Source organism: Colletotrichum abscissum (genome assembly GCF_030869225.1).
Source record: "Colletotrichum abscissum strain IMI 504890 chromosome Unknown Scaffold_2.1, whole genome shotgun sequence".
Lineage (NCBI taxonomy): Eukaryota > Fungi > Ascomycota > Sordariomycetes > Glomerellales > Glomerellaceae > Colletotrichum > Colletotrichum abscissum.
This window is the reverse complement of record NW_026850098.1, coordinates 2028991-2044809: the sequence shown is the minus strand read 5'-3', so window position 1 is coordinate 2044809 and position 15819 is coordinate 2028991. Positions and strand designations below refer to the sequence as shown.

Genomic DNA, 15819 nt, shown 5'->3' with positions numbered 1-15819 from the left:
TCTCCAAACACCCGACCGTCTTGAAGCTGCGGGATTAACTCAAGACGAGACGAAGACAGCGGCGATGGCGGACAAGGTCAAGATCGCGCTCATTCAAATGCACCCTAAGGTCAGTAAGTCTAGGACTACCCCTCATCGAAAATGCTTAGCCCAGTCTAGCTCCCGCGCTTCCTTTTTCATGCGCCATGGCTCACGAGGTTTCCCTGCGGCTGCGGCGGGGGGAACTTCTGCCTCTTCCCCGTGGGAAAAAAAAACAGAGTTCTGATGAGCATCACAGGTCGTCGCGCCAGAGGAGAACTTCACCAAGGCAGAGGCTTACATCCGCACCGCCGTTTCTAAGGGCTGTTCGCTAGCCGTGCTGCCCGAGTACCATCTAACATCATGGGTCCCCGACCACCCTCAGTTCGTATCCGCCTGCGCGCAGTCCTGGACGTACCTTGAGCGGTATCAGGCCCTAGCCAAGGAGCTAGGAGTGTCCATCGTGCCGGGGACCATTGTGGAGCCGGACGGCGAGGAGGGGACAGACGACCTGGACCTTTTGAACGTTGCATATTTCATCGGTCCCGACGGCGCCGTGCTGGGGCGGTACCAGAAGAAGAACCTGTGGCACAACGAGAGGCCACACCTGACAAAGGGCCCCGAGCCGCACGGCGCCTTTGACACGCCGCTGGGGAGGGCGGGCATGCTGGTGTGCTGGGACCTGGCGTTCCCCGAGGCGTTTAGGGAGCTCATCCGCGACGGGGCGAGGATTATTGTCTGTCCCGCGTTTTGGCTCGCCGACGAGTACAAACGCGACAACGGGGCGGGGAACGGCGCGACCGAGGTGGTGAACCGCGACTCAGAGCGTGTTTTCTTGGAGAATGTCATGGTCACGAGGGCGTTTGAGAACACGGCGGCCGTGGTCCTCGTCAACGCGGGCGGGCCCGCGGGCGGAGGCGGGGTGGAGGTTCGGGAGGAGGGGGCGAGGGTCCGGTATTGTGGTGTCAGTCAGGTTGCGATGCCGCTTGTCGGCGCGCTCGGCAAGCTGGGTGCCGAAGAGGCGATGGAGATTGTCGAGGTCGACTTGGGGCTGTTGGATGTTGCTGAGGAGGCGTATAAGGTGAGGGAGGATATGAGGAAGGAAGGCTGGCATTATGGGTACTCAATTGTGAAGGAATAAGGGATGATCTCAAGACGACAGTGTACGGTTAACAGGACATTTAATATAGATGGCACAGATATCTTGACTCCAGGTGTGGTCATGATGAATGGTGTTGATTGCAACAAGTCTGGTACTGATGGCTCAGTACTCGCTGTCAATATGCCTGGACTTGTAGGCGGATGAAGAGATATATCCCAGCCGTTACTTCATTGAGAGCTCTGCCCGGTCTCATCTAGATAAGCAAGAAACTTCCTTCTCTGCGCGATACGGATCCGCGTGTGCTTCGACTCGAGGTAATCCCAATACTTCTGGATCTTGGCATCCACTGGGCCACCCTCTGAGCCAGCAGCATCGATACGTCTCAGCCGTTTGTCATCGTTGATCGTCCACACTCCTTGCCAATTATTGGGAATGTCCTTGTGCTCCTTCAAGTACTTCACCAGACTTGTGGCCAGTGGTGTGCATAGCGAAGTAGCCATCAGCGCCAAGACGATATCTTCGCGCGGGTAGCCAAACGAGACAAACCGGTCCATGAGGTCCTGAAGCTCGACGGTCTTATCTGTCGATTCTTGGGAGTCGGTCATGGTTTGGTCTGTGGCATCTTTCGGGGCTTCGCCTGCTTCTTCTGCTCCTTTCTCCTCCGCCTCCTCTTCCTCTTCCTCTTCCTCCTCTCCTGCCCCCTCTTCGGCGGGCCACTCTTGAACTGGTGTAAGAGTGGGTGATTGGTTCCGGTCGATCCCCTTTCCTTTATCTCTCTTGTAGGACAGAGGCACAGGGGTCACGGATTCTTCCTCGCCCAAAAGCTGTTGTGACGGTGAAATATCGAACTCGATACTGTCTTGCGATTTGTCAGTTGCGTTGAAGGCATCATCGAAGCCGAAGTCCTGTGTTTCGGGCTCCAAACGACGGGGCTTGCCAGTTAGATCCTCTTCGGGCTCTTCTTCCTCCACGTCTCTCTCTGTGGCCCCCTCAACTTGCTCCTCAATGGCCGTCCACTGTTTGACACTGAGCGAGGGGCTAGGGCCAAGGTTTCCGAAGCTTGCGAGACCCAACTTGTCGTCGGGGGTCGATGGGATCTCGTCGTCTGGGCCTAGGCGCTGTCGCTTCTTCCGGCTGTTTGGTGTCGACGGAAAGCCAGACGTCTCGACAACGATTGCTTGCCTCTTTCTAGAAGCACCGGGGGTGACCGCTTGTTGTACCTGTGGAGGTTCCAGCTGCACATCTGGTACGGCGTCTTCATCCTCGGGCTGTGAAACCTCATCGTCCTCGGATTCTACGTCAGGTTCGTCTAACAGACCGCTGGCTGCGAAGCCGGCGACATGGTCTGCAAAGCATTGTTGTACCAACTGAGCGTTTTCAATGTGGAAGCCCAATTTATCTGCGACTGCTGCCCAGTCGATTTCGACCGCACCTTTCTGGTACTGGTCTCCAACAGCTTGCCACAACAGCCACAAGTCGATAGATTGATCCTTGATCTCGGGATTGGTCTGGGTATCGATATGGTGGAATTTTCGGTAGCCCCACAGTTGGTCGTAGAAATCCTGTCTCGTAACAGCTTGGGACTCTTCGACTTTTGGCTCTCGTGACTGTTCCGCTTCTTCGACTTCCTCTCTGGCGGGGCTTGCACCAGATGAGACGGCCTTGGGTTCAGAAGTCTCCGTGGGCTGGCTGTTAGATTCGGTTGGCCTCTCGTCCTGTGGGCGTCCCATCTGTCGAGTTGGCTCGCCGCTGGGAGCTGTGTCCGGTCGGGTCTTTATGTTGACTGTAGAGGATTCTTCAGGCAAGAGTCCGCTCTCGTCAAGGCTTTCCTTAGAGCTCTCGCGAAGTCGCGGCTCCAATATTTGTGTCCAGTGCCGTTTCCACGCAGCCTCTGAATGACTGGAATGCTACTTAGGTTCAGTCTAGAGCCATTATCACTACAGTGAAAAGCAGACGTACCCTTTCTGAGAATTTCTTGAAGAATTTGGTGTCGGGTGTACCGCCAAACCTGCCTGCCTCGCGAATCAACAAGTCATCCTCTGCCTCTGTGAACTTGGCTCTCTTCGCTGGAGTCAATGGCCTTCTGACGGCTGGCTGATGGGTGGCGGAGCTCGGCCTGACCGTTGCCTTCACCTCTGCCTTCGCCGGAGGCAATTGCGAGACACTTTTTGGGGTAGCCAGAGGAGGCGCCTTCTTCACTGCTGGTCGCGTAGCTTGGGATCGCTTGGAAGGAGTCGCGGCTGCCGGTGGCGGCGGCAATGCGATATCCGGAGCATTAGCTGCCATCTTCTCAAGCTCAGCCGGAGGCAATTTGGATAGCTTCTTTACCCATCGATCTCTCCAAGAATGCCAGGTATGACGATTGTTCTACAACCGTTTAGTAAAAGTAAGAGAAGAATATACGTCGAGAACCGAACTCACTATTCCCTCGAATGTCTGATAGATCTCATTGCCGCTTTTTTTGTTTGCCGCATGCGAAAGCACCCACCTGGCGAGACTTTCATCGTCGGCGGTGTTGAACGGCGTGCGGGTTCCTTTAATAGGGGCAGAATTGGCTGATTTGGCTGTAGGACGGGAGCCACCAGCAGGACGAGAGCTACCAACAGGACGCGAAGCTGTGGGGGTTTGGTGCATCTCATATTTATCCGTTTCTTGTACCGCGCCGTTGTCGACGGAATCTCTGACAAACTTCCAATCGAGCGACCCAGCTGGTTTAGGCCCGGTATCGTAGGTAATGTAGTGATCCGCCTGAGTTTCCAACTTCGCAATTGTGCCGCCGTTTTGCTGCATCAGTCAGCTTCCAGAACGCCTGGCATTCTAGACGTGATTGCCTACCTTGATAAGGTCCAGGATTCTCACTCTGCCGGGTACGCGAAGCGAAACAAAGAATTTCAGATCCTTGAATAGAGTGCCGCGGGCGCCGGGCACTCCATCGTAAGTGATTCCGCCTGCCGACATATCCAGAAGAACATGAGAAGTGTAGCTGGGAAAACTCAAAGGTTGACTTTGTGACACGAGTGAACTTGCCCAAGCTTGTTCAGCCCATGAAATAGGTGTTGCTGTCGCTAAGAGTGGAACTCGCGACGGACAATTACATGTAGAGAGATAGCCTGCCTTGAAGAAGTTTGGTCAAGACGAGAATCGCAATGATGTCCCGAGAAGGTACGATGAAGCGGTCAGTCAAAAGGGAGGGATCGCGCAAACGACGCGCTTGCTTAAGTCGATACTTTGCTTTGAAAGGCGTGTGTGAGGAGCCCACTCAAATGCCCTTCCGTTTTATGAGCCTTAGGAATAGACGTCAGGAATAGACCAAGTGCCTTCGTCTTTTGAAATGAGCTTTTTGCCTCTAATTGACACGGACCGCGATGCAGCTTCGTCTTTGTGACCCGGGCAAGTGCACTGCCAACACTGCAGGCATCTAACGTATTAGTAGAAGGCACGCAGGTGCTCAAGTAAGACGCGCTTCCATGGAAGGGATGCCGCGTGTTCACGTGTGAACTGCTTCTATGCGTTAAGATATGCATTTTGCACATAACATGATTATATACAGTATAGCAACGGTAAACGGTCTGTTCAGATTTGCGCTATGACCTCCCCTATTCGATACAGCGATATTTTTGGTATTCTTCAATGCCATGACGATACTCTCATGTCAAACTATGGTTTTTCCGCGAACGTTCTTTCCACTTGGCTACTAGCTGTGAAGAGATTCTCAAGTCTTGGATTATTCAAGACCTTCCTTGCTGCTGGCCAAGTTACCTAGCTTATTGACGAGGGCCGTGTGCCTACTTTAGGCTGACACCTCAAGGCTCAGGCCCTCTCCACTCGCTACCGGCCACAGCGACTGATAGTGGACTTGTCATCCGTCTGCCTTACCCGCCTCAGCCGGCACATCCAGCCCGAAGTACTGTAAACTAGGACTAAGTGGAACGTCGCCATCTCTGCCGGAATACCCAGACTTCAGTTTTCTCAAGACAATGTGTTGGAAGAAGTCATAACACTTAGTTTTGATACAATGGGCGCCCTCAGGAATGCGGCACTTTTCGTGCTGGCTGTCTCCTTCACAGTCTTCGTCGCCTTCTTTGGCCGACTGCCGGCTCTAAGGTTCGTCATCATGTTTGTTCACTGGCTGGAGAACAGAGGCATCTCACTTTTAGGAACATGGACTCACCATTTTGGCAGACACACGCCAATTGCAACGATGCATAGGATAATGTGGATCCATATCCCAAACGGCTTCCTTGCTGTAGACAAACTCATCACGGGAGGGAGGTTCTCGACGTCCATGATACGCTTTGGCAACTTCATGATGCATGACCGGCACCCTACCGTCGTCGTAAGTGTCCGGGTTTGCTACAGATTCACGAAATTCAAGGCCAGACTGACGCTTTCCAGATCTTCTTCCTGCTCATCCTCTCTGTTTCGGAATACCTATATCTCCCGGGAGCGTGGCCCCAGATTTCGCTCTTGCACAAGATCATAGGCTGCATCGTCATCTTCTTCCCCTATTGGTTCCTGTACCTATCCGTCATGGCCGACCCGGGTTACATCACGGCCGAGAATCACGCCTACTACATGTCCCTCTACCCCTACGACTACTCAATCTTCTACCCCGGACAGAAATGCAGCACTTGCAACCTCATCAAGCCTCCCCGCTCCAAGCACTGCAGCATCTGCAAGCGCTGCGTCGCAAAACTCGACCACCACTGCATCTTCATCAACGGCTGCGTCGGCTACAAGAACCAGCACTACTTCGTCCTGCTCCTGCTCTCCACGGCCGTCCTGACCTCGTACGGCGGGCTCCTCGGCTTCTCGCTCCTCTCCAACAAGATCGCCGCCAACTACCCGCAATGGGCGCTGTGGCCGCCAAAGGGCATGGAAGTCAAAGAGTACCTCCTCATCTGGAGCTGGGCCCTGCAGGACAACGTCGGCATGGGCGCCGTCACCCTCCTCGCGGCCATGACCTCCCCGTTGGTCTGGGGCCTGCTGGGCTACACCTTTTGGCTCATCTACTGCGGCACCACGACAAACGAATCGCTAAAGTGGTCCGACTGGAAGGCCGAGATGGACGACGGTTGCGCCTTCAAGCGGAGCATGCCCGTGAACCGCGTCAAGGACAAGCGCTTCGAGCCGGAGAGGACGCGCTGGCCGCTGCAGACGCAGCAGGTGCTGACGAGGACTGAAGACGGGATGCCGCCTCCAGACCACGGGCCTGGCGATGGCGAGTGGGAGCGCGTGTGGAACCTGAAGGATGTCGAAAACCTCTACGATTTGGGGCTGTGGGATAACTTGGCGGATATCTTTGTGTCGAATTACGACTTCAACGTCAAACGAGACCAGCCGTCTGTGGAGGCCCTGGGACGACAGAGGCATTCGCCTAAGGCCTGATGGGCTCGTTCTTCCGTAAGACAAGTTTTGTATACGTAGTGTATAGTATTAATGTAACATGCAACGACCAAAAAGGAATGATACTGCAAGTCGAGACTTATGTGGTTGAAGTAGCCAGGACACGGTGTCATATGGATTTCAGACCACTCAGGACGAGGCATACCATATCAAAATACGGAGCAATCATGGAGGCCCTTTCAACGTTTGTCTTTGTTTCATTTCAACGTGTCTCATCTAATTCGTACCTGGGGCTGCTGAACCCAAGGGAATTTCAGACGCCCCAGCTACTCAGGGCTTGTAAAGCCAGTCTGAGGATCTAATGATGCATGCCGCAGAACTCTCCATACCGTTTGTGCGTGTCAGCCAGTCGCCTGCAGGAAGTTCTTCCACTTCTCAAGCAGAAAAATTGGCTTGACGTTGCCACTGAGTGTCCAAAGTCTCGTCTTCAAACGTTTTCACGCTTACAGAATGGTGCCGAACCTAGGGAACAACGAACGTTAGAATGTAATCTCAGCAAGGTTGATGTAACTTGTAGAGACATACCCAAATGTGCGCTTGATGCTGTTGACGTAGTACTCTTGCCAGTTACGCTTCGTGGCCTCCTCCTCGCCCACAGGGACGCCGTCCCAGTTGACACGCATCAGCGTGACGTGGTCGACGTCGTTCTGGTCAAACTCGATGCTGAGCTTGGAGAAGTGGCCCTCGGGCCACTGCTTCAGGCGCCAGCTCTGGACAATCTTCTTGGGGGCGCTGAGCTCGAGGTACTCGCCCGTGACGTTTCCGTCAAACAGCTCAAACTTTGCGCCCTTGATGGCGCCCTGGAAGACCTTGGGCGGCGCGCGGGTGAAGGCGGCGATGCGGGCGGGGTCGACAAAGGTCTGGTATGCCTCCTCGGCCGTGGTGCGGAACTCGGCGGTGTCGGTTAGGGTCATGGTGTTGACGACCTTGCCGGAGCTACCCTTGACGCTGGTCGAGGCGGTGGTGGACTTGGCCGTCGTGTTCTGTGCCTGGTACTTGGGGGTCGAGAAGCCGCTGGACGGGTTGGATCCGGGGGCATGCTGGATGTCCTTGCCGTGCTCGGCGATCAAGGCTCCGGGCAGCTTGAGGAACTCCTTGCGGAGCTCCGGCACGAGCTTTGAGCGGACGAGGTCCTTGACAGGCTGCTTCTCCTTGGAGTCGGAGTAGATGTCGATGTCAAACTATCAGGCAGGCAAAGTCTCAGTAAAACGGGGTGGCCTTTTGACAATGCAGAGATTTCACAAGAGAGAGACCCACCACAAACTCATCCTCCTCAGTGTCGTGGGCGACCTCAGGAACGGTGATGGTGCCAGAGACCTCAGCCTCGTCGGCAGTGGTGCCTGCGCTACGTTAGCGAGGCTCCAGAACACACGACTTCACAAAAATGGTACAATGTCAGGCAGAGATAGTCGGTTGAACGAGGTTTTTTACGGGATGTGAAACACATGTGCTTGCATTGATGGACCTACCGGTGTATTCTAGAACGAGCTTAACATCGTAAATGGTGATGACCTTGCCCTTCCTCTGGCTAACGTCGACGTCGCCATCCATGCTCACAACCTTGCTAATCTTTGCCGTGACACCGCTATCGGTAGTCTCGACTTTCGCCAAGCTCTCCTCAAGGTACTGTCTCGCCCAGGCCGAGGCATCCTTGTTGACCCAATGCCAGTTGTTGGGGTTGTGGAGGACCATCTTGTCGGCGGTGACTCGGTTTCTGATTCAGGCTGCGAGGTAGGAAATGGGTGTCTGTTAAAGATTCCAATTGCAAGGTTAGCAAAGGAACAAGTATATGCGTCGCGAGGTTTCGTGGGTTGAAGAAGTAAACAAATAAATTGTCGGTTTGTCCCGGATCAGTGGTTGGTCAATAGACCGCAGCGTTTTTCATCAATAAGGGAGTACAAATCACTCTATGACTGGTGCCAGCTGGTGTATCATCATATTGGGAGAAGATGGAAAGAAAAAAGGCGCGGGGTAGATAAAGAAGGGGTGAGATTGGGGGTCAGTCCTTACCTCAGTGCGGATTGGCGCGTTGGAGTGTCATGTCCAAGGAAGCGTTGCGCATGGAAAGAAAAGGAAGATGGGATTAAATCTGAGCGCGGGACCTCTTTTGAAAGAAAGCTCTAGAATTCTGACGGCCTCTCCGCTGCGAGGTGGGCTGGGCGGTAAATCGTCGGCCGATTGGTTTGCCCGTAGTTGCGGCTGAACCCCACCTTCCATTCCACTTGCTCGTGCCCGACCTGCCTGTTCAAGGTCACCAGATTGGTAGACCGAGATTGGCCTGTGCTTGCCATGGTATTGTTGGTACTCATTCAGTAGTCTTGCAAATTGCACATGTTCATCATTCGTCCAGATCAATGTTGCGTACCACAAATCCACGAAAAGACGAGCCCACATGCTCGGTTCGGATTGCTTAACTCCTTTTTTGTTTGTCTCAGCTGGCAATAGTTTCAGGGCAAAGGGCATACTGCGTCGCTGCACTACAGCTTTCTTCTTTCCCCCTCATGTTGTACCAGATCCTTGGATGAACTACCTTAGACGAGATATATCGGAGCCGATACATGGGACTGCAGACGTCGGCTCATCAGGCAAACTATTTGTCACAAAGTCTTTCTATCAATCCGAATGCGACTCATCTACATACTTATTTTTCCATCGTCTGGAACATCAAACGGGAAAAGAAAGCTGTGATTCAATAAGGTCTCGCTTACGATACCTACAGCTGCAAGCAAGTCCAGGTCACGGAACGGCAAACACCACTTGCTCTCCATTCAAACCAGACCATAGTATATGAAACAGCTGGCTTGCAGGCGGCAGGCCGATGCAAAACCTGAGTGCCTTCCAGGCCATTTTCTAGAAGCCGGATGTGGTCGCTCCCACGCGGCCAACGTCCGCTCTTGGCCTACTATTTCCGTGCCATTTGGGGCAGGGTCATCTGCAGTCCGCGATGCCATTGAGTGATTGCGTTCTGACCGTTGCGTTCACACGATGTCACCGTGAAGAGGCCTAAGGACGGGATCTCAACGGATGATACCTGCTCGACTGTCCGGGTGCCGCAGTGCCGATGCTTGCCAAATTGCCTCGTTACACGGTAATGAGAAAGCAGATGATCGATGCACTTTTTAAGATTCTTGCAGTCCAAAATATGCTCGATGGCATCGAAAACTTCCATTCTCAGTTCTGGGATACTCCGCAAAGCCATATTGGTTCCAAGCAAACGGGCCTTGAGCAATATTTAGAACTTCCATGCCTGTTCTTTGCATCCAACCCCGCAGCTTCACGTATCCACAGGAGGTTTCTTCATTCACGTGGAAGCTATCTGGTACCTCAACCCTGTTCGATTACAGGACAGGGCCCAGCCACCTCGATATCAACTCCAAAGACGGCCAAAGTTCCAAACAAGCAATAAGTCGGTGAGCAAGACTCCCGAGGTCTGGCTCTTGACTAGGACTTAAGCTTGCTCAACGCTAATGCCTGCTTTCCTTCAAGGCTGCCAGCCGACGACTGAATCACTCGTCCAGCTTCATCGGGCGGGCGGCGGCCGCGGAGAGGAAGTAGGGCCGGGAGAGCAACGGAAGTCTTTCAGACTGTCGAGCAAATCGAAGGGCATTTTAAGCGCCGACAATCACCTCCGCGTTCTTTTCACAGCACCATCAACCAATCACAACCCCAAACATCTCTTTGACTAGCCAGGGTCTAAGTATGCTTCCAAGAATAGAATGACCTCCCACGAGAAAACCAACCAATCGATACGGCCGCCTACCAACGTCTCCACGAGTCTCTTCTCTTGGCCCCATCAAAATGACAGGCCATTTTGGACCGGACCCTGGCGCGATGCTCACTCATCTTTCCTCTTGTTGGGCCGTGGCAGGTCGCTACGAGCTTTGCGTATGCTATGTTCCATGCTCGCCTCTTCTCGTTGGTTGTCTCTTGCTCAGGTGTACTGTGATAAGGTCCGCTTGCTATGTCGGGTCGACAATGCTCAGTACTGCGACCCTGACTCTGGGCTTTATGCCTTCCTACCTTCTAGAGTGCCGTCCCGGCTGATGATGGTCGTAGCAGTACCACGCCATTTCATCATTCTCAAGTGGGAGAAGAAAACCAGAGAAGAACTGCAGCGACGGACCTGAGACGAGACAACAGCAACGCGGATAGCAGCACCTTAGCTTTGTCGGCATCTGCAGGCCTGTCATGCAGTCGCGACAGCCACATGGGATGTTGCTGGCCTTTCCGCACTTTGCTGTCCGGCTCGCTTTCACAACCCCATGCCGCAAGCAAGCAAGTGCTGCCCCTCGCGAATGGGCGAACGTACTTTGTACCCATCCATACCTTGACACCCTTTCGAATTAGCTCAATACCCTGTCATGTATCGGCTCCCGCTATGAGGTACATATGTGCTCTGCACCGAAGTCGGGAAACGAGCTAGTCGCTATGTTTGCTGCAAGTTGCAACAACTCAGCGCCGAGCATCAACTGCCTTTAGTCCCGGCCTTGAGATCCACCATTGCGCTTTTGCTCCGGGACCCGGCTGCTATTCCTGTCGTTTCCTCGTGCTCCCGAGAGCCCGCTGTTTTCCATGCCCCTCCTGCTTCTCACCCCAATGTCTTGAATCTGGGCCACCCAAGAGTAGGGGTGCCACAGGGGTGCAATTCTGTCGGCGGGCGATCAAGCGTGAGCCAGGAGCGAGCCAGCAACCCCGGTACCCTCCTGTACGTGGGGTGGGATGTATGTACCTCTTATGCAGGAGGTTGACCACATTGCAGCAGACCCGACCTAGACATGACCATCTCTTTTATCTTCTGCGTCCTCCCACCCAAACTTTTGTTCCCTTTCGCTTCAGCCGCGCCCTCCCCCTCCTAGGTGTGACACGACCTTACTGCCGGCTGCCTGTCCGTCCTCTCGGTTGTGCGGTGTGTTCCTCGATATGAGATCGGCTTTCCATCAGTCAAGTTGAATGGGCTGGTAAAGAGTGGAAGAAGTGCGAAAGAGGCCGGCAAGTTGCTGGCTGAGGTATCCTTAACCCCAGTGAGGGTCTAAGTCGTCCTCATCTCCTCGAACCGACTCCGGTGTCACTCCGAGTCCACAACCATCTCAAGTTTCTGACGTCGCCGGGAGTTGCTCAGCTCAGCGGGTGGCCATTTGGCTTACAATGAACAATCCTCGCGATCCAACCCGGTTGCGCCAGGGTCTCAATCCGCTTTTAACTCAGTCTTTGGGTGCATACCACAACCAGGTCAACACGCCGCTGTCAGCAGTGTCCTCATCGCACTTACACTCGGCTGCCCACACTCCTGCAAGCGCAATACAGCCTTATAACCCACAAGAATGGATAGCTTCACCTGCTGCCGGGTCCGAAAGGTCCCATCAATCACATCAGTTCCCTGAGCAAGGTATCTATTGACCCAAATTTGCATTGGGCCTGGCCGGCTTTGCTGACCAGCCTCCATAGGATCACCATTACCTCCGCCTCCGTATAGTCCACCGCGAAGCCAACGACCACCGAGCGGCTTCTTCGAGTCCTCACCAGCGGCGAATACTTCGGCAGCACGAATTCCTCCCACAAATGTTCATAGGCCGTCCCCGGAGCCCTCAACAAACACATCGTTCCCTCCCCCACCTGGAGCCGGAGGTCGGACAAGCTCACGCGAAAGGCGCTTCGGTTTTCATTCCCTGAGACGGAGCAGAGAGCCCCAAGAATCAAGTCCTCCAGAGCCGATGCCGCCTATGCCTATGCCGTTATCAAGGCCAACCCCTCTTCAGATCCAGATCCCACATCCAATGCCACATCACAATGACCCGAACTCATCACACGGCCCGCCCGGTGCTCGAAGAGCTGCTTCCGCAAGCGCAGTTGAGACACCGACTTCAGCTCGCTCACGTTCGGCGTCCCAGTCAAGATGGGAACCAGGAATGCCCCTCCCGCCGCCACCTCCAGTCCCACCACCAGCTTCGTCTCGGTCACAGAGCGTGCAGAGCGGGCCGAGAACAACTACACCCGTGGCTTCACCGCCCACAAGGCGCCCTCCGCCAACCGGCGTTGCAGCCCTTGGACCAGTACCTCCGACTCCTGCAGACTGGGTTGACCAGCCCGAGGAACCTAGTAGCTCATCACAACGGAGACACTCTCCAAAGTTAACCATCGATACTGCTAGTGCTGCGAGCTCTACACAGACCGGAGAATCAAGCAATTCCGGCGCATTGAGCTCTGGTGGCAGTCTAAGTCGGGCGAGAGCAGTCCGCCACGACAAGACCATCGTTCAGCGCCGGGCTGAGAGCCGGACCAGACCGCATAACTCGATAGATGGGACCATCAACCCAGTCCAGCTCAACGACATTGTTGTTCCCAATGAGAACACGCTTTCACGTAGGTTGACGATCAACAGATCAGGACCAAGAAGCGGGGGACGGACATCGAACGACACGCCTCGAACTGACGAACACTCGACTACGCCGCGGGCACCCGGGTCGTCATCGTCACGCAGTCGAATTGAGGCGGCAACACCGCCATTCTCACCTCATCCGTCAAAGGGCACGCCCATGATGGATGGATCGCCAAGCGTCTTACCCAAGGCGCTGCCAACACCGCCGCCGCAGACTCGATCGGCATCGAGCTCTCAAACAAGATTCAGCTCAATGACACCCGCTGACGGCCCTCCATCAGCATCCATCTCATCCACAAAGCATATTGTCATCACGCAAACTGCGGATCAGTTTTGCTGCGAAACAATTGAGCGGTTCCAGGCATTCGCTACCCAAGAATCTACTGCGGCCACCGATGCTGAGCGGGTTCGCATGTTTGCCGATTTCATCGTGAACGAGTCCAGGATCAGGCGAGAAAGGTATTCCTCTGCCATCGGCGCTATGGGCTCGGAGATCTTTGATCTGACGAGGGATCTCTTCCGTCCCATGGTTACACGGCGTGAGTCGGCAACTTCACAGGCTGAGTGGACGCCCCAGTCATCCGAACCTACGCGATCCCATCGCGGATCGATGAACTCGGTCTATCGCGAGACGCCCGGGGAGTCCAGCTCCGCTCCTACATCAGCCAACGTTCCGGGCTCGCCCATTGCGCCATCGGCAAATAACCCAAATTACTCTTCCAACTACATGCCGTCGCTCTCTCCGATATTGAGTCTCAGCGTGAGTGACAATCATGATGATGGAGATTCCCGGGGCCGACCTGCCAGTAGATGGTGGGAGGCAGACTCTTCAGGGGCAGGAGGAAAATTTGTCGAGAGGTCCAAGAGAGAGTCCAAGTACATGGGCGTGCCAAAAGAAGCCCACGAAGCCTTGCAATGGGAGGACAGCCCGCAAGCGGGCCCCAGTAACCCGAGGTCTTCGGGCGAGTATCCTCCCGAAAAAACGGGCTGGCATGAGATGGAGCCCGTGGTCACACCGCAACCACTCCGGTATTCATCGGAATCCCTTGGCTCATCAGCTTCGCCCACGACGCCGAACCCAGCCCACCTAGACGTCTCTCGACTGGTGACCCTTCCGCCGCCGTATCCTCGTCATCATCCAGCCGTCAACAATAACCATCCAGAATTGACCGAGACTAGAGTAGCCGTTCGCCAGATCAGCGACCTCTCCCAGATTGAAACTACGAAAGAAAGATTCCATGTCACCAGCACGAAGAAGCGCGAGGAAGCCGCAAAGGCATCCATTGAGAGGCGAAATGCTTTACGCTCCAATTTACAGCAGGAAATCAACGCCGGCAACATTTCGTTTGCCGATGCGTCGACCATCGAAGATGATTCGGTGGCAGCCGAGAAGGAGAAGCAGAAAGAGCTGGGCAAGACAGAGTTTGAGCAGTTCCAAAGCCAGGTCGTCATGCCCCTAAACGACCTCATCACCGGCCGCATCGCCCAGGCCACAACCCTCTTCGACAAGCTGGCGGGAGGGCTCTTCGACGACGTCGCTAGCGCCGCCGACATGCCCCAGGAAGAAGGCGACGACAAGCCCGAGCTCCTGGAGAAGCTGACGCTCCTCAAATGGATCTTTGAGGCGCGAGAGATGCTGCACCGCGCCATCTTTGACGTCCTCACGGACCGCAACAACCGCTACCGCGACGTCGTCCTCACGCCGTACCGCCTGGCCGGCAACGAGGAGAAGCTCCAAAACGCCGTCGCCTTCTTTGCCGAGGACGCCGCGAAGCGGCAGCTGGCTTTCGCGCACGAGGTGTTTGCGCGCACGCAGGAGTTCCAGGCCGTCATGGAGCGCAATGTCATGCGCGGCGTTGAGGTGCAGCTCTCCGCCTTTTGGGACATTGCGCCGCCGCTGTGTAGGCTGCTCGACAAGATCGCCCCCGCCGACCCGGAGGCCTTGCACATCCAGATCCCGTCGGCCGAGTACGACGAGAACCCGTCATACCGCCGGCATCCGCTGCAGTACCTCTTCAGCCTGCTCCTGCACACGGAGAAGAGCACGTACCAGTTCATCGAGTCGCAGACGAACCTCTTGTGTCTGCTACATGAGGTCAAGGAGGCCGTCACGCACGCAAAGGCAAAGGTTGTGCAGAACGAGATGGACGACGGGCGGGGCAGGGAGTTTACCGCCGAGGAGCGCGATGCGCGCGCGCAGCGTCTTCGCGACGAGGAGGGACGGATGCTGACGGACGACTTGAAGGAAAAGGTCCGCGTCGTGCAGGACCAGTGGACGAGTGCGCTGGGTGAGAATATCAAGAATGTGAAGCAGATGTTGGGAGAGTATTTGCTCGAGACGGGCGGGTGGGATGAGACTTTGGAGGAGGGCGGTGTCGGCAGCGTCTAAATGAGCTTTTCAATAGACGAGAGAGGAGAACATGAAGAGGCTGGGTATGATTTACTTTCTTATATATCTTCACGGCGACGAAGACGTTGATACCCCTTTGCGTATAACGACTCTTATTTACACTTCTTGTATATATTTTCAAGAAAACTCTTGGTAGGAGGTTTTTTGTGAACCAGGAATTAGCTAGACATGGCACGAAGACATGATATTGAACGGCATGAGATTTTCAAACGGTATTTCCAAAGTGAATCGTAGTGTTTTTCATGTATTTTTTCCTCTCTGTCTTTGAGTGATGTTCTCTGCGCCCCGTTAAGTTTCGTACAACAACTTTCCCACCCAAACGCCCATTATATTACATTTATAAACACGGCACCTTCTTCCAAGAGTGGAGGGATGGTCGCCGTCCCTCGATCTTGTGCTTCTGCATCCCCCATCGAGGATTTCCTTGATCGCATCTCCCTCACTTCTAGTCGACAGCTTCTCCAATACAATTTCGTAGAGCCGAGCTTCGTAATCGATCCATTGGCC

The 15819-nt window shown here is 54.6% G+C and overlaps 5 protein-coding genes across 5 annotated transcripts; 3 read left to right on the top strand and 2 right to left on the bottom strand.

Moving 5' to 3' along the window:
- Window positions 1-64: 64 nt before the first annotated feature.
- Window positions 65-1159, top strand: CABS01_01324 (carbon-nitrogen hydrolase; the record flags this gene model as incomplete). The annotated part of the gene is made up of 2 exons (XM_060534704.1): window positions 65-109; window positions 278-1159. The coding sequence occupies 2 exons, from the start codon at window positions 65-67 to the stop codon at window positions 1157-1159; spliced, it is 927 nt and encodes a 308-aa protein (XP_060401782.1).
- Window positions 1160-1347: 188 nt separating this feature from the next.
- CABS01_01323 (uncharacterized protein) lies at window positions 1348-4078 on the bottom strand (the record flags this gene model as incomplete). Its single annotated transcript, XM_060534703.1, has 4 exons — window positions 1348-3027; window positions 3080-3487; window positions 3542-3904; window positions 3956-4078. The coding sequence occupies 4 exons, from the start codon at window positions 4076-4078 to the stop codon at window positions 1348-1350; spliced, it is 2574 nt and encodes an 857-aa protein (XP_060401781.1).
- Window positions 4079-5135: 1057 nt separating this feature from the next.
- Window positions 5136-6508, top strand: CABS01_01322 (DHHC zinc finger protein; the record flags this gene model as incomplete). Its single annotated transcript, XM_060534702.1, has 2 exons — window positions 5136-5456; window positions 5516-6508. 2 exons carry the CDS (start codon window positions 5136-5138, stop codon window positions 6506-6508), a joined length of 1314 nt encoding a protein of 437 aa, XP_060401780.1.
- Window positions 6509-6969: 461 nt separating this feature from the next.
- On the bottom strand, window positions 6970-8218 carry CABS01_01321 (uncharacterized protein; the record flags this gene model as incomplete). Its single annotated transcript, XM_060534701.1, has 4 exons — window positions 6970-6988; window positions 7052-7707; window positions 7784-7866; window positions 7996-8218. The coding sequence occupies 4 exons, from the start codon at window positions 8216-8218 to the stop codon at window positions 6970-6972; spliced, it is 981 nt and encodes a 326-aa protein (XP_060401779.1).
- Window positions 8219-11671: 3453 nt separating this feature from the next.
- Window positions 11672-15291, top strand: CABS01_01320 (uncharacterized protein; the record flags this gene model as incomplete). Its single annotated transcript, XM_060534700.1, has 2 exons — window positions 11672-11912; window positions 11963-15291. The coding sequence occupies 2 exons, from the start codon at window positions 11672-11674 to the stop codon at window positions 15289-15291; spliced, it is 3570 nt and encodes a 1189-aa protein (XP_060401778.1).
- Between the last annotated feature and the right edge of the window lie 528 nt (window positions 15292-15819).